The sequence below is a fragment of the Bos javanicus genome, chromosome 6 (genome assembly GCF_032452875.1).
Source record: "Bos javanicus breed banteng chromosome 6, ARS-OSU_banteng_1.0, whole genome shotgun sequence".
NCBI lineage: Eukaryota > Metazoa > Chordata > Mammalia > Artiodactyla > Bovidae > Bos > Bos javanicus.
The window spans coordinates 91,453,313-91,475,575 of NC_083873.1; the positions used below are offsets into that span (position 1 = coordinate 91,453,313).

General features: G+C 43.8%; 1 protein-coding gene across 4 annotated transcripts in view; it reads left to right on the top strand.

Annotated features, from left to right (window-relative positions):
• Positions 1–893: 893 nt before the first annotated feature.
• The window catches only part of FAM47E (family with sequence similarity 47 member E), a 34,650-nt gene continuing 13,280 nt past the window's right edge, over positions 894–22,263 (top strand). For 3 of the 4 annotated variants that reach the window (XM_061420511.1, XM_061420512.1, XM_061420514.1), the window contains exons 1-5: positions 895–1,129; positions 5,662–6,013; positions 7,879–8,018; positions 14,637–14,787; positions 21,223–21,423. In XM_061420511.1, the coding sequence (XP_061276495.1) occupies positions 1,056–1,129; positions 5,662–6,013; positions 7,879–8,018; positions 14,637–14,787; positions 21,223–21,423 (918 nt within the window). In that variant the 5' untranslated portion in view covers positions 895–1,055. Of the gene's footprint in view, positions 1,130–5,661; positions 6,014–7,878; positions 8,019–14,636; positions 14,788–21,222; positions 21,424–22,263 lie in introns of all 4 variants that reach the window. The other variant, XM_061420515.1, reaches the window with a different exon arrangement.

A 22,263-nucleotide genomic window follows, 5' to 3' on the forward strand; every position in this document is an offset into this window, starting at 1 on the left:
GTGTTGGGTATGCAGAGTCTTAGCCATTGGGGTGGGGAGTCCCTGTGTGCTTAATTATTAAACAGCAGAGTTATGGGTTATCGCAAGTGGTGGGACTCCAAGGCATTCACTGTGCCCAGAAAAGACAGCTGAACACACATGGCAGGTGAAGATGCTGAAATTAGAGACAGCTGGGGCACCTTTACTACCATCCAGATATTTAACAGGTGCCCAGATGTGACGCTAATTTATTCCCGGGAGAGTCTGAAGAGAAGACTCATCTTTAAATGGCCGCAAAAAGTAATTTTGGAAGAGAATGTTTTGCTGCTATTTTCTCTAGAAGCAAGGCTTACTATTTAAATCAGGAACACTCAGAAGTAGCAAGAGAACTTAGCAAACCCCAAAATACATCCTCATGCAATCCATATTTACGAGGGCATCTGCCTACCAGGGCCAACTGGATGGCATTTTCACTGCTTTAGTGAGTCCAGGCAGAAGGAGCAAGTAACACAAGAGCTAGGAGGGACTCTGGGAACCAGCTGGTGATTAGTTACCAGTGCACAGCCCCCGATTTACAGAGGCGGTGAGTTACGGATTTCTGGGACCTCCAGAAAAACATTCCGTGCTAAAAGGCCTTCCCACCATTACAAGTCAGTCTATTCCTTTCACTCTCTTTCCATTCTTTCCTTTGTTCTCCCCCCAGCTGCTTTCTTCCTTCAATACAGTTTTTGAACCGGTGGTGTGCAAGAAAAGCATGAACACTGACCCCAACAGATGAAATCCCGATAGATTTAATCACAACAGATTAAAAAAACACACACACAGAATTTAACCAAGAACCCGATTCTTCGAGCTTCCCCTGCCACTGTCCACGCCTCCAGGCGTTGGAGGAGGGGTTGGGGGTGGCGGGGCGCAGAGACGCCTCGGGGTCGCTCGTTCGCCGGTAGCAGCAGGGGGCGCCTGGGCTGCTCCGCGCCCCGGGCGAGTCTGGGCAGCGCACAGCTCGGCGGGTCTCTTAGCGACCCGAGCGGCGAGGAACACACACCACCGGAGGCCGGGTGGGCGGCCGAGGGACCATGGCTGACCACAGTCGGCTGTTCCCGCCGGCGCCGCGGGCCGGGATGCGGGTGGGCAGGACCTGCAGGCCCAGGTAAGCGCGCGCTCGAGCTAGGGCGCATCCCGTGGGTGCCGCGCGGGGGCGCCTGCGCTCCGTGCTTGCTGGGGTCGGGGCCGGGGGGTGGCGGATGGCCGCGGAGGACCCGGCTTCCTTCCCTCCTTTTTAGGTCTCCCGCACCTAAATGATCGAATAGAACATAACCAGCTCGTGCCACGCTCTTTACTGTTCTCTAGAGGCAGATTCCTTATCTGTAATGCAGGAGGCACGGGTTCGATTCCTGGGTCAGGAAGATCCTCTGGAGAAGGAAATGGCAACCCACTCCGGTATTCTTGCCTGGAGAATCCCATGGACAGAGGAGCCTGGCAGTCCGTGCGGTCACAAAGAGTCGGACAAAACTGAACTACTGAGTAACACACCTCCAGATGGGAAACTGATGGCGGAAGAGTGCTTTGCAGAAAATGGTTTAGCCTGCAACCCACTCTTCTCAGGGTTAGCCGCCTGCATCCTACATCCAGTGTGAGGGGTCTGGATGTTTGAGGGGTCGCACCAGAATTCTTTCCCCGCCCAGCAGGTGACTGTGACTAAGCCGAGCTGGTGTTTGGGGGGTATGCCTCAGGCCCTGGGCTGGTCAGCTGCCATTATAAATGGTTGGCATCACTGCACAAGACAGGAACCCGAGGCTTTTTGCCTTGGCTGGTTCCTTGAGCTGTTTATGAGAACGGAATTCAGCGCTCTTGGAGGCAGCAGCCATGTGGTGGTTAAGATTCCAAAGTCTACAATCAGCAAGGCTGGAGGTGAAGGCCAGTTTTCCTCGTTTGACTGGTGACCTTAGACAATTAGTTGCTCTTTCTGGGCTCAGTTTTCTTAACTGTAAAATGGGAACAGTAAAAGGAATGAGCTTTCTAGGATTGCTAAATGGCAACCCATTCCAGTATTCTTGCCCAGAAAATGCCATGGACACAAGAGCCTGGTAGGCTACAGTCCATGGGGTCGCAAAGAGTTGGACATGACTGAGCTACTAACACACAAACGGTGAGGATTTAGTGACTTAGCACTTGTAAAACAGTTACTGCCACATATATGCACTGTATACATGTTAGAGTTTGTGGACTCCTCTGAGAATCTCTCCCACCCCCAGTTTCAAACTTTTTGTTCCGAAATAACTATAGACTCACAAGAAGTTGCAGATATAGTGCAGAGGTCCCATGTACCCTCTTTCAGATGCTTGGCAGTGGTACCATCTTGCATAACCATAGTACATTACCAAAGCAGGAAATCAGCACTGTGTATATGTATGAATTAGATGGTAGACTTTACTTGAATTTCACCAGTTTTCACTTGTACTTGTGTGTGTGTGTGTATGTGTGTGTGTGTATGTGTAGTTCAGTAAAATATTGTTATATGTATATATCAAGATACAAAGCTGTTTCCTTACCACAAGGGAGCCACTTCATGCCATGCTTTAGTTTTCACTCATTTTACCACTCACACCACTTGGCAACCACTAATTTGGTCTCCATATCTAGAATTCTGTTCTTTTGAGGATGTTAGATAAATAGAATAATACTTTTATGAAGATATTAAACCTTTTGAGATTGGTTCCTTGGCATTAAGCAGAAGCCCTTGAGACCCATCCCAGATGTTGCGTACATCAATGGTTCATTTTTACTGCTGAGTCATATTTCATGGCACAGATGTTTATCCATCATTTTTCCATTCCCCTGTTGAAGGACATTCAGTTTGTTTCTGGTTTTTAGTTATTACGTATAAAGCCGTTATAAGCATTTGTGTACAGACTTTGTTTTGAAGATAAGTTTTCGTTTCTTTAGGATAAATGCCCAATACTCTTTTGCAGTTCTTAAAGATGGAAATATCCGAGTATCATATAGTGACTGTGAAAATAGTAAATGCTTAGAAAAATGTTCTTGCATTATTTTCTGGGTTAAGCAAAAATTTTCATGAACTTAACAGAATGCAGAGAGGCAAGTTTATCAGCTATGAAAAGCAAAGTGAGGCAAAGTCCTCCAGCCAGACTGGTTCCCTTATTCACCTCTTTGGAACTTCGTTTCCTCGTTGAAAAGTGAGGAAGTTAGACTAGATTTCTTTCAAAGTTTGTGCCAGCTCTAATGTTCTATCAAGCTTGAGCTAGCTGCCACACTTTCCCCATTTTGAGTCGTATGACTGTGCTTGAGTAAAAATATTGGTCATCAGATTTGATTTTATGAAGCACTTGGATGTTTGAATTAGTTGTAAATGTGTGGGAAACACATTTACAAGCTTCCCTGGTAGCTACAGGCTTCCCTGGTAGCTCAGCTGGTAAAGAATCTGCCTGCAATGCAGGAGACCCCGGTTTGATTCCTGGGTCGTTAAGAACTTTGGTACTATAGAGGGTAACTTGCTAACAAGTCATGCTGAGTGGGTCATCAAATCTCAACGTTAGATAGAATTTCAACATCCCCACCACTTAGCTATTTAGGAGTGATTTATTAATTGCAAAGAGCAACTTGTAAACTCATATTTTTGTATCCTCTCATCTATATTTTCACAGTAGAGATGGGTTAAACCCTTAAAACACACACATGCATGCACAGCAAGCAAGAAGTTTCCAGGACTCACAAGAAAAGGATAAGGATAAAGCTGGAATCTCTTAAAATGTTTTGTGCCTATAAAGATGAGTGTGACAAGAAGTAGATTTACTGTAATGGGTCATTATAGATGAAAGGGGCCTGGAGGTGGAAGAGGCTTCAAGGAAAGACACCAATAATATAGAAATATCTGACTAGTGCCATGTGATGTATTAAGATAATGAGAGACCTGCCATTAAGCTGCTCAAATGCCAAGTCCTGACTTTGGCAATGGCTGGATATATTAGATTATCCAGGTCTCATTTTCCTTTCTATTTGTCCATAGATCTCTTCCATCTTAGCTTCCTGCCCTAAAAACTCAGTGCAAATAACTGTCTGATGGGGTAAAAAAGCTGTGTGAAGCAGGTTGCATATAAGGTAGTAGGGAACAATGGAGACTGTGAATAAGAGAGCACAGGACTTGTCTAAAGATGGCAGCCACTATACCAATAGGGGCTCCATGGAAAGGTGGACCTAGTGTTCCCAGAGCTCCTGATTTTTGTTCCACATTATTTGTATGAGCTTTTTTATATGTCAGAAGCTCTCACATATAAACACCTTTCTTACCTTTCTCCAGAGTCACACTAACTGTATTAAAATCACAGCTCTCCCCCTTATTAACTGTGGGAACTTTGACAAGTGTTTGTTTTGTTTTTCAATTTCTTTGTGCCTCAGTTTCCTTATCTGGAATAATGTTAGTACCTACTTCATAGGATTGTTATGAGATTAATTCGTGTAAAGCATTGAGCACAGCACATGTTATATAGAAAGTTTTCCTTACATGTGAACTATTATGATTCTTATTAAAGCACAAAGGGGATCAAATGATGGGTTTGTGGGCCTGATAAAGCACATGAACAGTTAGTTTGCTGCCCTTGACCCCACTGAGTTGAGAGGAGAAATCAAGGCCCACAAAGATTAAATGTAGGGTGAACATCATTCAGCTAGTTGGGGGTGCTGTGCTGTGCTTAGTCAGTCGGTCGTATCTGACTCTTTGTGACCCCATGGACTGTAGCCTGTCAGGCTCCTCTATCCGTAGGATTTCCCAGGCAAGAATACTGGAGTGCGTTGCCATGCCCTCCTCCAGGGATCAAACCCAGGCCTCCTGCATTGCAGGCGGATTCTTTACCATGTCAGCCACCAGGGAAGCCCAGGTGGGGGTGAACTGTCACCATGTCCAGGTTCTTCCCACTGCACTGTGTCCCTTTAAAGGATGAGACAGAGTCCAGGAGGGGTTATAAATTATAAGTATCCTTCAGAAAGAGAGGGGATAGCTGGTGACTGCAGGTGATAATAATGAATTACATTTACACAGAGTGACATGGATAGGCCTTCATGGTATCTTGCTTTGTAAACAAGTAACAAAATAAGACCATTTATGTACAGTAAGGATACATGGACACAAAAGAACAATACAGGTCTTATAAGGATGTCTTCAAACAGAAGTGAAAAGTGAAAGTGTTAGTCACTCAGTAGTGTCTGATTCTTTGTGACCCCATGGACTATAATCCACCTGGCTTCTCCATGGGATTCTCCAGGCAAGAATACTGGAGTGTGTAGCCATTCCCTTCTCCAGGGGATCTTCCCCACCCAGGGTCAAACTCAGGTCTCTTGCAATACAGGCAGAGTATTTACTGTCTGAGCCACCAGGAAAGCCCCTGCAAACAGAAAGGTACATTCCAAATCTGTTAGAGTGGTTGTGCCTGTGGAGAGGGGGCAGTGAGGATGGAACATGGGAATAACATCAAATAAAGAAACAGGAGAGAGGGTCATACAGACCAGTGATAATGTGCCCTGAACCAGGAGTATGGGAACTCTGCCTTCTCACATGACCCTCCCTTCCTCCAACTCTCCCCTAACACAGGTAGAGGCCAGCCTCCTCGAAAACTCCTTCTCCCATGCTCACCCTTGTGGTCAGACTACTGCCATGATGTCTTGCAGGTACAGAGAGAATCTGCCCTCCAAGTGCTTCATGGAGCACAAGGGCGGGCTGCCAGGTCCCACGTCCCTGGACAGCCGGCGGTGGAGATTCGTGAGAACGGGACAGGATGACTTCAGGAGAGGCTGCCCGCCTTGTGAAGGTCTGGCCACTCTGGGCCCCAGGGAGGGCCTTCTCCCCCAAATTTATCACAGAGCTCCCCCACCTGCCCCTAAGAAGAGGCACGCAGCCCTGTGTTCCAAGCTCTCGCCAGCCCAGCAGGCACGGAAGGCATTCCTGGCAGCCATTGAGGCCCAGCTGACCCTGCACCCCTTGGCTCTTTATCCGGACCTGGAAGAAGACATGCCCACCGAGGTGACCTCCTGTCCTGGGGTTGTGGGTGGGCCTTCCATGGGGCCTGGAGAATGTTGCTCCTTAGATGCCTAGGGAGTTCCCTCCAGGAGTGAGGACGATGACTGTCTCCCTGGGGAGAGTTCTTCTGGGGTGTGGAGCAGCCTTTCAGGAAATGCCGATGACAGCACCATACCGCCAAGAAGCCAGCCAATTTATAAAGGCTCAGCAACCCAGAAATGTTTGACTTCTTTACCTCTGAAGCTCTACCAGTCAATTTTGCTTGTGAGTCTTTTGTGGGGAGAAAACAGTGGAGGAATTGTTCAGTCTTGCTTCTGTCATTTTAGCCTGGTCTTGGGAGGTGTCCATAAGAAGTTATTAATGGATGGGCACCTGAAAAGTCACAGGAAAATTCACCAGATTGCCAGGACCAGAGCTGGGCAGCAGCTGCAATGTGTCATCAATGTCCCAGGATTCTTTGACTTTCAGCTCCTATATACTTAGCATGGGCTTCCCTGGTGGCTCATTGGTAAAGAATCCACCTGCAGTGCAGGAGAGGCAGGAGACATGGGTTCAATCCCTGGGTCAGGAAGATCCCCTGGAGAAGGAAGTGGCAAACCGGCCCAGTATTCTTGCCTGGAGAATCCCATGGACAGAGAAGCCTGGTGGGCTATGGTCCGTAGGGTCGCAAAGAGTCGGACATGACCTAGTGACTGAGCACGCACGCATGCATAGTTGCTTTACAATGTTGTGTTAGTTTCTGCTATACAGCAAAGTGTATCAGCTATATGCCTACATATATCCCCTCTTTTTTGGACTTCCTTCCCGTATAGGTCACCACAGGGCACTGAGTAGAGTTCCCTGTGCTCTACAGTAGGTTCTCATTACAACTGGAATTTGTAATCAGTGGTTTGCCCCCTGGGCTTTCCTTCACTACACTCCCGTGGATCAGAGCTTCTGAGTCTGTGACAAAGAGATCCTCTGCACGCATCCTTAGAGGGCACATGGAACTGTGGTTTTTATTCTCATATCTGACCTCATCAAATAGATGTGTTGTCTTCCTTCTGAAGCAGGATCTCTTCTTGTGGTGCCGTGGTTGCCACCAGCAACTCTAGATGTCAATTTTACTTTGGAAAACAATACATCTTTGCATGGTTCCAGGAAAATTTCATGACCTAATTTCCCTGGGTCTCATTGGGTTAGCCAGTCACCGTAGGCCTGACTGGCCAGGCCAGGCTGTGGTGTGAAGAGCTGTCAGGCCAGTTCAGACCACAAGGACTGAGAATGGAGGGAGAGGTGATTTTCCAAAGAAAAGTCTAGATACTGTTACTCATAGGAGGATGAATGGGTGGTGAAAGTGAAAGTGTTAGTTGCTCAGTCATGTCCAACTCTTTGAGACCCCACAGTCTATAGCCCATCAGGCCCCTCTGTCCATGGGATTTCCCAGACAAGAATACTGGAGTGGATTGCATTTCCTTCTCCAGGGGATATTCCTGACCCAGGGATCAAACCTGGGTCTCCTGCATTGCAGGCAGATTCTTTACTGTTTGAGCCATCAGGGAAGCCCTGAATGGATGGTAGGCAGTCAAAAACCACAGACACCCTCTAGAAGTACTTTTCTCAGGGAGGTACTGGGGTCCAAATGGGCCCAGAGTCACTGTTCTATCTAGAGGAGATGGAAACTTCAGTAAAAAGGCTACACAGCTAATGTCCAGCTGATGGGCATTAACTGGCAGCACCCAGCACCATATTTGCACCGGAACTGATGAATGGTATCGACCAACTAGAAAGGCAAAGTGAAGGGATATGTTGATCTGTTATCTTTGAGAATCAGAGAGCCCCCTTTTCAGTACATCTTTCTTTTCTCCTAAGTTGTTTTCTGTTTGTAGCTCTTATTAAAGGTGCTGGAAGTTCTGGATCCTGACAAGAAGCTGGAAGACACATGGGCCTATTGTCAGGGCATCAGGAAAAGAATGAAAAAACCCACAAAACTTTTAAAAAAACGTTCGACCCAAGTCTACTTGGGACTGTAAGTATGGTTCTTAACCTCTTGCTCATTCCTGTCCCCTGATGAAACATTCTAGTACAAATCTTCCTCGACTTCACAGTGGGATTGTGTTGATCAGATCAGATCAGATCAGTCGTTCAGTCATGTCTGACTCTTTGCGACCCCATGAATCGCAGCACACCAGGCCTCCCTATCCATCACCAACTCCCGGAGTTCACTCAGACTCACGTCCATCGAGTCAGTGATGCCATCCAGCCATCTCATCCTCTGTCGTCCCCTTCTCCTCCTGCTCCCAATCCCTCCCAGCATCAGAGTCTTTTCCAATGATAAGCCCATAATAAATGAAAAATACCATCAGTCAAAAATGCATGCAATATGTTTGACCTACCAAATACCATAGCTTAACCTGGCCCACCTTAAATATGCTCAGAACACTTACATTAGCCTTACAATTGGGCAAAATCATCTAACACAAAGCCTACTGTATAATAAAGTATTGACTATCTCACAAAATTTATAGACAGACTACAGTACTGAAGGTGAGGAAAATGTTGATTGTGTGGATATAGGGTGGTCGTAAGTATATTAGCTGTTGTCCCTCATGATCACATGGCTGGTGGGGAACTATGGGTCACTGCCACTGCCCAGCATCACCAGACAGGGTCATCACGGCATATCACCAGCCCAGGAAAATAAATCCAAATTCAAAGTACATTTTCTTCTGCATGACTATTGCTTTGCACTATCGTGAAGTGGAAAAATTCTAAGACGAACTATCATTAAGTCAGTGACTCTCTGTGGTTACCTTCTCAAAGCTTCTCATCTTTAGAATACTTTCAGTTCAGTTCAGTTCAGTTGCTCAGTCATGTCCAACTCTTTGCGACCCCATGAACCACAGCACACCAGTCTTCCCTGTCCATCACCAACTCCCAGAGTCCACCCAAACCCATGTCCATTGTGTCAGTGATGCCATCCAACCATCTCATCCTCTGTTATCCCCTTCTCCTCCCACCCTCAATCTTTCCCAGCATCAGGGTCTTTTCAAATGAGTCAGCTCTCCACATCAGGTGGCCAAAGTATTGGAGTTTCAGCTTCAACATCAGTCCTTCCAATGAACACCCAGGACTGATCTCCTTTAGGATGGACTGGTTGGATCTCCTTGCAGTCCAAGGGACTCTCAAGAGTCTTCTCCAATACCACAGTTCAAAAGCATCAATTCTTCGGTGCTCAGCTTTCTTCACAATCCAACTCTCACATCCATACATGACTACTGGAAAAACCACAGCCTTGACTAGATGGACCTTTGTAGGCAAAATAATGTCTCTGCTTTTTAATATGCTATTTAGGTTGGTCATAATTTTCCTTCCAAAGAATAAGCATCTTTTAATTTCATGGCTGCAATCACCATCCGCAGTGATTTTGGAGCCCCCCAAAATAAAGTCTGACACTGTTTCCACTGTTTCCCCATCTATTTACCATGCAGTGATGGGACCAGATGCCATGATCTTACTTTTCTGAATGTTGAACTTTAAGCCAACTTTTTCACTCTCCTCTTTCACTTTCATCAAGAGGCTCTTTAGTTCTTCTTCACTTTACTTTAGGACTAATTAAGAATCTTTACAATAATTAAGAGAAGCAAAAGTAATTAAGTTCCTGAGAAGGAGAGAAAGGATCCGTGGGTCCTGCTCTGAGTAGTGTTTAGTGGTGTTTAATCTGTTGTTGTTTAGTTGCCTAGTTGTGTCAGACTCTTTTGCGACCCCATGGACTGTAGCCCACCAGGCTCCTCTGTCCATTGCCCGATTTTCCTGGGCAAGAATACTGGAGTGGGTTGCCACTTCCTTCTCCAGAGGATCTTCCTGACCCAGGGATCAAACCCCTTCTCCTGTAGGCGGATTCCTTGCTACTGAGCCACCAGGGAAGGCTTTATTTCATTGAAAGTGAAAGTGTTAGTTGCTTAGTCATGTCCAACTCTCTGCCACCTCATGGACTGTAGCCTGCCGGGGTCCTCTGTCCATGAAATTCTATAGACAAGAATACTAGAGTGGGTAGCCATTCCCTTCTTTAGGGGATCTTCCCAACCTGGGGATCAAACCTGGATCTCCTGCATTGTAGGAAGATTCTTTACCATCTGAGCCACCAGAAGCTCCTTATTTCATTAAATGGATGCAAATTATCAGCAATCGAGGGAATTTGATTGTGTCTACACTACTCTAGGAGAGCTGTGGGAGAAGAAAACTGCTGACAACTTGAATGGTTTTGATTAGCCCAGAATGGCTTTTTAAATTATTTATGGTAGAAGCCCTTTTATTCATCATGATTGAGACCAGTAGTTTGGTGAATAACCAACCAAACAAACAAAAAAAGGTTAATACAAGAAACTGTTTAACATTTTCCTTTGAACATATAACTAGCATGTGAGACTTGACAAGTCCAAGCTGAAATCTTAATTTCTTCCCCAAACCTACTCCCCCTTCTGTTTCCTCCAGATCAGTAAGTAGTAACTCCATTCTTTCAGTGGCTTTTGAAACAATGGTTGCAAACTGCCAAAAAAAAAATCCTAATGCCTGTACCTTTGAAATATATCTGGAATCTTGTCTGTTTTACTACAGTCAGTCTGTTCCACTACAGTCAGTCTGTTCTGAGGTGCCATCATCTCTTGCCTGGATTATTGGAATTATTGGAATGGCTTCCACTAGTCTCATGGCCTCCACCCAGCCCCCAACCCATGCCCTGTTTTATTCGTTGCACAGTAGCTAAAGTGATTCTGCAAAACAAAAACCAAAAAACGTAAGTCGCACAATATCAATCCTATGCTCAAAATTTTATAATTGCTTACTTATTCAGAGTAAAATCCAGAGTCCTTATTCTTGCCTCTCACGTCCCTTATGATCAGGTTCTGGTTATCTCTTAGCCCTCGTCCTCTACTATTGTATCCTTTAATCACGCCTCTCCAGTCACAGTGGCCTTTTTGTATTTCTCATATATTCTCAGCTCTGACCTTGGGGCCTTTGCAATGCTGTTCTTATCAGCCTAGTAGCTGCATGTTTGATATCTACATGGGTTGGTCCCTTTCTTCTGGGTCTGCTCAAATATTACTTTAGTAGAGAGGCCTTTTCTGTATAAACAGCCCCCTGTCATCACTCTCCATCCTTCCTGCCCTGGTTTATTTTTCTTTAAATCACTTACAGTTACCTGGTACATATTTGTTTGGGGCTTCCCAGGTGGTGCTAGTGGTAAAGAACCCACTTGTCAATGCAGGAGACTTAAGAGACAAGGGATCAGTCCCTGGGTCTGGAAGATCCCCTGGAGAAGGGTGTGGCCACCCATTCCAGTATTCTTGCCTGGAGAATCCCATGGACAGAGGAGCCTGGTGGGCTGCAGTCCATAGTATTGCCAAGAGACATGACTGAAGCAACGCAGTGCGTACCACGCACACATACTTTTTTTTTTATCTCTTTGCTGTGTCTCCCTATCAATTGTGAGGGCTTCCCTGGTGGCTCAGTTGGTAAAGAATACTCCTGCAATGCAGGAGACCTGGGTTTGATCCCTGGGTTGGGAAGATACCCTGGAGAAGGGAAAGGCTACCCACTCCAGTATTCTGGCCTAGAGAATTCCATGGACTGTATAGTCCATGGGGTCGCAAAGAGTCGGACATGACTAAGGACAGGGTCTTAACTTTATTTATTTTTGAAAATATTTTTTAATATTTAATTTTACTTTTGGCTGCACTGGGTCTTCACTGCTTTGCACAGACTTTCTGTAGTTGCAGCAAGTAAGGGCTACCCTTTGTGCAGAGCTTTGGCTTCTCACTGCAGTGGCTTCTCTTGCTGCGGAACATAGTCTCTGGGTGCTCAGGTCTCAGTAGTTGTGTCTCCTGGGCTCTAGAGCACAAGCTCAATAGTTATGGCACATGGACTTAGTTCTTTCCCAGCATGTGGGATCGAACTTGTGTTCCCTGCACTGGCAGGCAGATTCTTAACCACTAGACCACTAGGGAAGTCCTGGTTCTTAACTTTATTTACAGCTGAATCCTAATGCCTAGAATAGTACCTGGCACGTGAAAGTGAAAGTGTTAGTCCCTCAGCCTGACTCTTTTTGACCCCATGGACTGTAGCCTGCCAGGTTCCTCTGTCCATGGAATTCTCCAGTCAAGAATACTAGATTGTGTTGCCATTTCCTTCTCTAGGGGATCTTCCCAACCCAGGGATCAAACCCCAGTCTCCTGCATTGCAGGCAGATTCTTTACTATCTGAGCCAGTAAGGAAGCCATAGTTGTTGCCTAATAAGCAGAGTACATCATGGGAAATGCTGGGCTGGAAGAAGCACAAGCTGGAATCAAGATTGCTGGGAGAAATATCAATAACCTCAGATATGCAGATGACACCACCCTTATGGCAGAAAGTGAAGAGGAACTAAAAATCCTCTTGATGAAAGTGAAAGAGGAGAGTGAAAAAGTTGGCTTAAAGCCCAATATGCAGAAAACTAAGATCATGGCATCTGGTCCCATCACTTCATGGCAAATAGATGTGGAAACAGTGGAAACAGTGTCAGACTTTATTTTTTGGGCTCTAAAATCACTGTAGATGGTGATTGTAGCCATGAAATTAAAAGACGCTTACTCCTTGGAAGGAGGGTTATGACCAACCTAGATAGCATATTAAAGAGCAGAGACATTACTTTGCCAACAAAGGTCCGTCTAGTCAAGGCTGTGGTTTTTCCAGTAGTCATGTATGGATGTGAGAGTTGGACTATAAAGAAAGCTGAATGCCAAAGAATTGATGCTTTTGGACTGTGGTGTTGGAGAAGACTCTTGAGAGTCCCTTGGAATGCAAGGATCCAACCAGTCCATTCTAAAGGAGGTCAGTCCTGGGTGTTCTTTGGAAGGAATGATGCTAAAGCTGAAACTCCAGTACTTTGGCCACCTCATGCGAAGAGTTGACTCATTGGAAAAGACTCTGATGCTGGGAGGAATTGGGGGCGGGGGGAGAAGGGGACGACAGAGGATGAGATGGCTGGATGGCATCACTGACTTGATGGACGTGAGTCTGGGTGAACTCCGGGAGTTGGTGATGGACAGGGAGGCCTGGCGTGCTGCAATTCATGGGGTCACAAAGAGTCGGACACGACTGAGCGACTGAACTGAACTGAACTGAACTGAATAAATATTTGTTGAGTGGATGAATTAATATATAAGTGCTATGAATGAAAGGTACAGGATGCTTTGAATAAAGTATGGGTTCTGGGGTCAGACTGTGCAAATGCCTCCCTGAGAAAGGGAAAATATGTTGAGACATAAGGGAGGTAAGGGGTTGGAGACAGCATTGCAGTCAGATAGAATAACATATACAAAGGCCCTGTGGCTGGGTGGAAGGAAGCATGATGAGTTCATGGAACTGAGGAGAGGCCACTATGGCTGGAGCTCAGAGAGTGTGGAAGGGTGGTAATTTTGGAAGAATCTGGAGAGATGGGCAAGGAGCAGGCCATGAAGAGTCTTGAAAGCTGAGTTAAGACTTAGATCTTTATCGTAGAAGTAAAAGAAGCTATTGAACACAAAATCTTGTACCTGAATATCCATAGCAGCATTATTCATTATAGCCAAAAAGTGGTAACAAGTCAACTATCCATCAACCAACTGCTAATGGATAAACAAATGTAGTCTATCTATACAGTGGAATAGTATTCAAGTGTAGAAGGAAATAAACTGCTGATACATGCTACAGCATCTATGAAATGAAAACATTATGCTAAGTGCAAGAAGCCAGACAAAAAAGGTTATATGTGGTTCCATTCAGATGAAATATACAGAGTAGGCAAATCCACAGAGACAGAAAGTAAATTAGTGGTTTAAGAGCAGGGAGAATGGTAGAGAAGGGAAGACAAATAGTGACTGTTAATGGCTATGGGGCTTCTTCTTTTGGGGTGATGAAGATGTTCCAAAATTAGTGGTGATGGTCATGCAACTTTGTAAATATACGAAAGCAACTGAATTGTGTACTTTGAAATGGTAAATATTATGATGTATGAATTATATCTCAGTTTTTTAAAAGAAGCTATTGAAGAGGCTTAATCCAGGATGCAATGTACCTGCATTTGATAAGACCAAATTTATATGTTGAAATGACAGTTTTGGCTACAGTGTAGAGAATGGATTAGGAATTGGCAGTTGGGCCTTAAGAAGGATGCAGAGATACATTTTGTGACAGGCCAGAGAAGGGGACAGAATTAAAATCTAGCAGATTTACTAACAGGCTAAATTTTAAGGCTGAAGGAGAGAGAAGTCAGGATGTCTCCTGCTTGTCAAGATTGTCTAAGACTTTGGAAGATTCCAGTCACTATAATTTATGTTTTTACCTGACACAGGTCTTAATAAATGGTACTCATAATTTTTAAAAAAGTTAACTTGCAATGATAAAATTCTACATCAACTTTAATTATTCTGAATAACATGGTATACTTGTCTTTATGATATTGATAATGAGAATATGATCTTTGAAAATATTAACACATAATTTGTATGAGCTTGCAAGAGACTGTTAAAAATACGTGCAATTATGAATTCCTCCCCAAGATACTATTTGAAATCCACTTGGATTCATGGCATCTTATATTATAATTCTTTGATGATTTCATTATCTTTAGTCCCAAGAAGAGTCCTGTGTCACATCCATGCCAATGGCTTTATGAAAAAAGGAAGCCAAGTGAAACAGGTTTGCTCCAAAAGGATGGTCTGCTTCTTCATGAAAACATACGCCAAGGAGTTAGCGACTTCTGCAACTGGGCTACTGCCTTTGTAAGTTACTAGTAATACTTACAACCTACTTTTTACAATTTGAACTCAAAGTTGCTTTTGTTAAAAAAAAAAAGTGTTAGTTGCTCAGCATTTGGATAAATCTCAGTCAAATAGACAAAGTCATAAAGGCATCTTTTGACTCTCCCACCATGTGGAATGAAAATGTTTCTTGTAGGTGAAATTTCTGGAAAGTTTGCAAGCTTGCAGCCAATGTGTAAATGTTTATATGTCATATTGCTGTTGTTTCCTGTACTATTTAAAGTGGCTCTTTGTTTTTCCTCAACTGTATTGACATATAATTGATGTATAACATTGTATAAGTTTAAGGTATACAGTGTGATGATTTTATACATGCATATGGTGCAATGCTGGAGACCCACGTTCAAACCCTGGGTCGGGAAGATACCCTGGAGAAGGTAACAGCTACCCACTCCAGTTGAACGGTTTTATGAAGCCCTACAAGACCTTTTAGAACTAACACCCAAAAAAGATGTCCTTTTCATTATAGGGGACTGGAATACAAAAGTAGGAAGTCAAGAAACACCTGGAGTAACAGGCAAATTTGGCCTTGGAATACGGAATGAAGCAGGGCAAAGACTAATAGAGTTTTGCCAAGAAAATGCACTGGTCATAACAAACACCCTCTTCCAACAACACAAGAGAAGACTCTACACATGGACATCACCAGATGGTCAACACTGAAATCAGATTGATTATATTCTTTGCAGCCAAAGGGGGAGAAGCTCTATACAGTCAGCAAAAACAAGACCAGGAGCTGACTGTGGCTCAGATCATGAACTCCTTATTGCCAAATTCAGACTGAAATTGAAGAAAGTAGGGAAAACCACTAGACCATTCAGGTATGACCTAAATCAAATCCCTTATGATTATACAGTGGAAGTGAGAAATAGATTTAAGGGCCTAGATCTGATAGATAGAGTGCCTGATTAACTATGGAATGAGGTTAGTGACATTGTATAGGAAACAGGGATCAAGACCATCCCCATGGAAAAGAAATGCAAAAAGCAAAATGGCTGTCTGGGGAGGACTTATAAATAGCTGTGAAAAGAAGAGAAGCAAAAAGCAAAGGAAAGATATAAGCATCTGAATGTAGAGTTCCAAAGAATAGCAAGAAGAGATAAGAAGGCCTTCCTCGGTGATCAATGCAAAGAAATAGAGGAAAACAACAGAATGGGAAAGACTAGAGATCTCTTCAGGAAAATTAGAGATACCAAGGCAACATTTCATGCAAAGATGGGCACAATAAAGGACAGAAATGGTATGGACCTAACAGAAGCAGAAGATATTAAGAAGAGGTGGCAAGAATACACAGAAGAACTGTACAAAAAAGATCTTCATGACCCAGATAATCACGACGGTGTGATCACTCATCTACAGCCAGACATCCTGGAATGTGAAGTCAAGTGGGCCTTAGAAAGCATCACTACGAACAAAGCTAGTGGAGGTGATGGAATTCCAGTTGAGATATTCCAAATCCTGAAAGATGATGCTGTGAAAGTGCTGCACTCAATATGCCAGCAAATTTGGAAAACTCAGCAGTGGCCACAGGACTGGAAAAGGTCAGTTTTCATTCCAATCCCAAAGAAAGGCAATGCCAAAGAATGCTCAAACTACCACACAATTGCACTCATCTCACATGCTAGTAAAGTAATGCTCAAAATTCTCCAAGCCAGGCTTCAGCAATACATGAACCGTGAACTTCCTGATGTTCAAGCTGGTTTTAGAAAAGGCAGAGGAACCAGAGACCAAATTGCCAACATCTGCTGGATCATGGAAAAAGCAAGAGAGTTCCAGAAAAACACCTATTTCTGCTTTATTGACTGTGTGGATCACAATAAACTGTGGGAAATTCTTCAAGAGATGGGAATACCAGACCACCTGACCTGCCTCTTGAGAAATCTGTATGAAGGTCAGGAAGCAACAGTTAAAACTGGACATGGAACAACAGACTGGTTCCAAATAGGAAAAGGAGTACGTCAAGGCTGTATATTTTCACCCTGCTTATTTAACTTCTATGCAGAGTACATCATGAGAAACACTGGACTGGAAGAAGCACAAGCTGGAATCAAGAGTGCCAGGAGAAATATCAATAACGTCAGATATGCAGATGACACCACCCTTATGGCAGAAAGTGAAGAGGAACTCAAAAGCCTCTTGATGAAAGTGAAAGTGGAGAGTGAAAAAGTTGGCTTAACATTCAGAAAACGAAGATCATGGCATCTGGTCCCATCACTTCATGGCAAATAGATGGGGAAACAGTGGAAACAGTGTCAGACTTTATTTTTGGGGGCTCCAAATCACTGTAGATGGTGACTGCAGCCATGAAATTAAAAGACGCTTACTCCTTGGAAGAAAAGTTATGACCAACCTAGATAGCATATTCAAAAGCAGAGACATTACTTTGCCAACAAAGGTCCGTCTAGTCAACGCTATGGTTTTTCCTGTGGTCATGTATGGATGTGAGAGTTGGACTGTGAAGAAGGCTGAGCGCCGAAGAATTGATGCTTTTGAACTGTGGTGTTGGAGAAGACTCTTGAGAGTCCCTTGGACTGCAAGGAGATCCAAGGGACTGGATATTCTGAAGGAGTATCTGAAGGAATAGTCAGTCTATACTGAAGGAGATCAGCCCTGGGATTTCTTTGGAAGGAATGATGCTAAAGCTGAAACTCCAATACTTTGGCCACCTCATGCAAAGAGTTGACTCATTGGAAAAGACTCTGATGCTGGGAGGGATTGGGGGCAGGAGGAGAAGGGGACGACAGAGTATGAGATGGCTGGATGGCATCACTGACTCGATGGACGTGAGTCTGGGTGAACTCTGGATGTTGGTGATGGACAGGGAGGCCTGGCATGCTGCGATTCATGGGGTCTCAAAGAGTCGGACAGGACTGAGCGACTGAACTGACTGACTGAACTAACCCACTCCAGTGTTCTTGCCTGGAGAGTTCTGTGGACAAAGGTTACAGTCGATTGGGTCCCAAGGAGTTGTACACAACTGAGCAACTAACACTTTAGGTTTATTTACTCATCAAAATTAAATTTGGAGCTTCCTGGGTAGCTCAGATGGTAAAGAGTCTCCCTGCAATGTTGGAGACCTGGGATCTATCCCTGGGTCAGGAAGATCCTCTGGAGAAGGGAATGGCAACCCACTCCAGTATTCTTGCCTGAAAAATCCCATGGAGGAAGAGACTGGCAGGCTACAGTCCATGGGGTGACAAAGAGTCAGACAGGACTGAGCAACGAACACTGTAACTATAAGAATGTACATAGTTACATTCAAGTATGTAATCCAGTATTGTTAACTATAGTCATTATGCTTTACATTAGATTCCCCAGAACTTATTCATCATATAACTGGAGGTTTGTATCCTTCACTCCTTCTTCACCTCATTTCTCTTGGTTATGTTGTTGTTTAGTTGCTTAGTCGTGCCCTACTCTTTGTGACCACATGGACTGCAGCATGCCAGGCTTCTCCGTCCTTCACCATCTCCCAAAGCTTGCTCAGACTCATGTCTATTGAGTTGATGATGCCATCCAACCATCTCATCCTCTGTCATCCGCTTCTCCTCCTGCCTTTGATCTTTTCCAGCATACTCGGGTTTCTCTTCAGATCATATAAATCTTTCTTGGTTATATTTATCTTTAAGTACTTTGAAAGCTATGTTTGACTACAGTCATTACAAAAAGTATTTGACATGAAAAGACTTTTGACTCAGTTATCAAGTTCTTTTCTTGCCCTCCTTAGTACCTATTCCTGTCCTTGAGTCCCCTTAGATGTCTAGATTCCTGATGCCGTTTCCTGGATTTAAGACCTTCTAGAATTTTCCATCCCCACCCTCATTTTTTGAGTGCATTAGTCAGTTTTAGTCAATGTATTACTTAGGACTAATTCTTTGGCAAATGGTATAATTCAGACTAGATTAAGGGAGAAAAGGGAATCATCCAGAAATCTTAGGAGCTTCAGGCACAGCTGTATCTGGGTGTTAAAATGTTTTCAGGCATTCTCCCTATCATTTGGCTGCTCCCCTCTATCTGACTACACTTTTCTATAGTCTTTCCCTAAGAGATGCCAAAGTAGTCACTAAATTTTCAAAACTTAAATCCCACCACTCTAACCTTTATCTCATAGGGGAAAAACCTGGGTCACACCTACGCGTGAATTATCCACTATGAATAAGGAGATGGAATATGATTATTGGCTAGTCCAAGGTCATATGTCTTACCCTGAGGTCAAAAGATGGCCACGTCCAGCCTTCGCAACAGATTGACTGAGAGTGGTGGAGGGAGGCTTCCCAGAGGGTGAGTGGACTAGGGACAAGAAAGCACTCTACGCACTGATGCCCACTCTACCTCTGCTTGTCTACAGTCCGGCTGGATGGGATTGCCTGATTTCCAGCTCTTCCTCTTCTCCCATTTCTACTCCTGGAGACTATTCTTCTTTCAGCAGGAAATTTAAGGAACTCTACGATAACAGTTTGGAGAAGGCAATGGCAACCCACTGCAGTACTCTTGCCTGGAAAATCCCATGGATGGAGGAGCCTTGGTAGGCTGCAATCCATGGGGTCACTAGGAGTAGGACACGACCGAGTGACTTCACTTTCACTTTTCACTTTCATGCATTGGAGAAGGAAATGGCAACCCACTCCAGTATTCTTGCCTAGAGAATCCCAGGGACAGGGGAGCCTGGTGGGCTGCCATCTATGAGGTCGCCCAGAGTCGCACACGACTGAAGTGACTTAGCAGCAGCAGCAACAGCAGGATAATAGTTTAGGTGCTCTGATGACCAGCCTCATTTTCAGTCCCTTATGACCAAGGTCGCATCTTTATCTGTCATACTACATTGGTCCCTATCACATTACCCTGTGGTATTTTCTCCATAGCACTAGTTTACGCTTTCCTTCCATGTTTTTTGTTGTTGTTGTTGTTGACCTCATTGATTCTGCTTGCTCTGTTTCTCTTTCAATATTATTTCAGCTGAGTTTATACCCCTGACTCTATTTAATGATCCCTCTCTGTAAGTTTCACTTCAACATCAGCTTCAGTTGCTAATGACCTCATCCTCTATGTTCCCCAACTTATATATTCCAAAGTGGGATTGTGTTGACTCTGTAGGGGAGGGATGAATAATTTACTCTTCTAAGTTCTCTCCAGGATCTCTATAACCAAAGACAGATTAACAACTAAAAAACAAACAGAAGTTTATTAACAAGTATACCTCATGTATACATGGAAGATACCCAGGGAAAAATGATTAACTCTCCTAGGTGGGTTAGAATTCAGGCTCAAACACCATCTTCAGCCAAAGACAAAAGAGAAAAAAGTGTGGGGAGTCAGTAACTAGGGAGGTGACCAGGAAAAAGAGGAGAACAGGATTATGATTTGTTGTGAAGATTTAAATGTGTGCCTTCTACACTGATAATATAATTTAGAGTCTTCCTTTTCCTCCTAGAATGGAGATGGAGACACCCTTACAATCAGATTTTTTTTTTAATTAATGTAAATTTCACTTAAAGGGTGACTTCTACTCTGTTTCTAGATTGTTTCCTGTGTTGTCTGCTGTTTCTTAAAATCAGCAGCTCAAAATAACCCTTGGGCCAGAGGCATATTTTGGGATGCTATATTCTACTATCCTTCAAATGTAAACTATCTTTTAGCCACATCATATATCCACGATCAGCCTACAGATATTTGCGTGCTGTGTGATTGCTCGGTTGTGTCTGACTCTTTACAACCCATGGACTGTAGCCCGCCAGGCTCCTCTGTCCATGGGATTTTCCAGGCAAGAATACTGAAGTGAGTTGCCATTTCCTCCTTCAGGGGATCTTCCTGACCCAGGGATTGAACCCGAGTCTCCTGTGAGTCCTGCATTGGCAGACGGGTTTTTTTTTTCTTAACCACTGAGCCACCTGAGAAGCCCCTGTGGATGACTAGGCGCTCTAAATGTGCCCATCTCTGCTCCTCCCAGTTTTGGCTGAGGGAAGAGAAGGTTTGTTCTGTGCACAAATCATGGCTTCAGTAGGAATCCCAAACAGGGCAGCTTCCCTTATAACCTTATAACGGCTGTGGGCAGATCAAACACTAACATTTATAGACGTGTCTGGAGAATACCTCTAGAGATGCCACTCTTATAATGTGTTAGAAATGTTTGCTTTTAATCAAACAGACTGAATTTTCCACAGCCCCATTATTTCCCTCAGGACTCCCTGCTTCTTATAGGTCCTAAGTTGTTTCAGCCCACTGACAAAACTCTCCAGACCCCAAATCCTTCTTCTCTCCTACAAGAGCGTTTTCCACCTCTTTTTTAAACTACCTCTCTCTTCTCCAGTCATGGCCAAACACCTCCTTTAGATTAAAGAAAGAAGAAGGAACATTTCGACATTTATCCTTGACTCATGCCCTGTGGCATTCTTCCAGGGGAGCCTGAACATTGATGAAGAGTTTATCCTGAGACAGTTTGACATTAACTATCAGAGCAAACCATGCTATAATGTGCTTCACACAATAAGACCCAGCAAAGTTCCTCTGGAGCTAAAGAAAAGGAGTGGGCTAAATAAACTGCAGGAACCACAGTTGTTCCAGAAACTAGACTGTGAGCAGAGACTTCGGAAACCACAGGTAATTGCAAAAAAGGGAGAAGACTGAGAGTCAAAGAAAATTAAATTATATCAAAATGTTAAATGTTCTTGAATTCTGGTACCTCAGAAGGCACTGACCTTTTTCAGTAAAATTTTTGCAAAATTCTTTGATGTTTAATATTTGTTCTAATAAATAAACATCTGTTAAGTGAGTGAATATTTAATACATCTAATGAAGTCAGTTATACAAACAAGGCATGCCATTTAGCATTATTGGTGATATCTGAAGAGTCATTAGTTCTTTTTATGTGTTTTATGTATTGAAACAATCGGTTTGTTTTATATGTTGAAACTTATCTCATGCGTTTTACATGTTGAAATTCCAGTAGTCAGTAGAACTATACATGTTTTTATAGTAAACTATAATATGTTTACTATTATAAGAGTAAAATGCTGCAGTCAGTGACTGGGGACGCTGTTCCTGTCCATAGAATTCTTGAATTTTTATGGTGGTGTTTTTGACCACAAACCATCATTCTTGACCACATGCTTGCCTGATAATTAACAAATCGCTCAGTTTCCCAGCACCAGTTTCCTGTGAAGACAGAACGAGGAAACAGTAGAAAAAACAGGCTGTGTTCCAAAAGGAAGTACTATGAACCCCTAAGAACCTTTCTATACAATGTGTTAGGGCAACTCTATATTTACAAGTCAAATTGTGCCAGTCCGACAGCAGATTCCAGTGCCTATGTGGGAGTTGTGGGGTGAGGTGGTTATACAGTTTGCTTCTCTGAAAGTGAAGATAATAATTACCTTCTGTCTTTTATACTAAGTGCGTGTTCAGTTGCTCAGTTGTGTCTGACTCTTTGCGAACCTCATG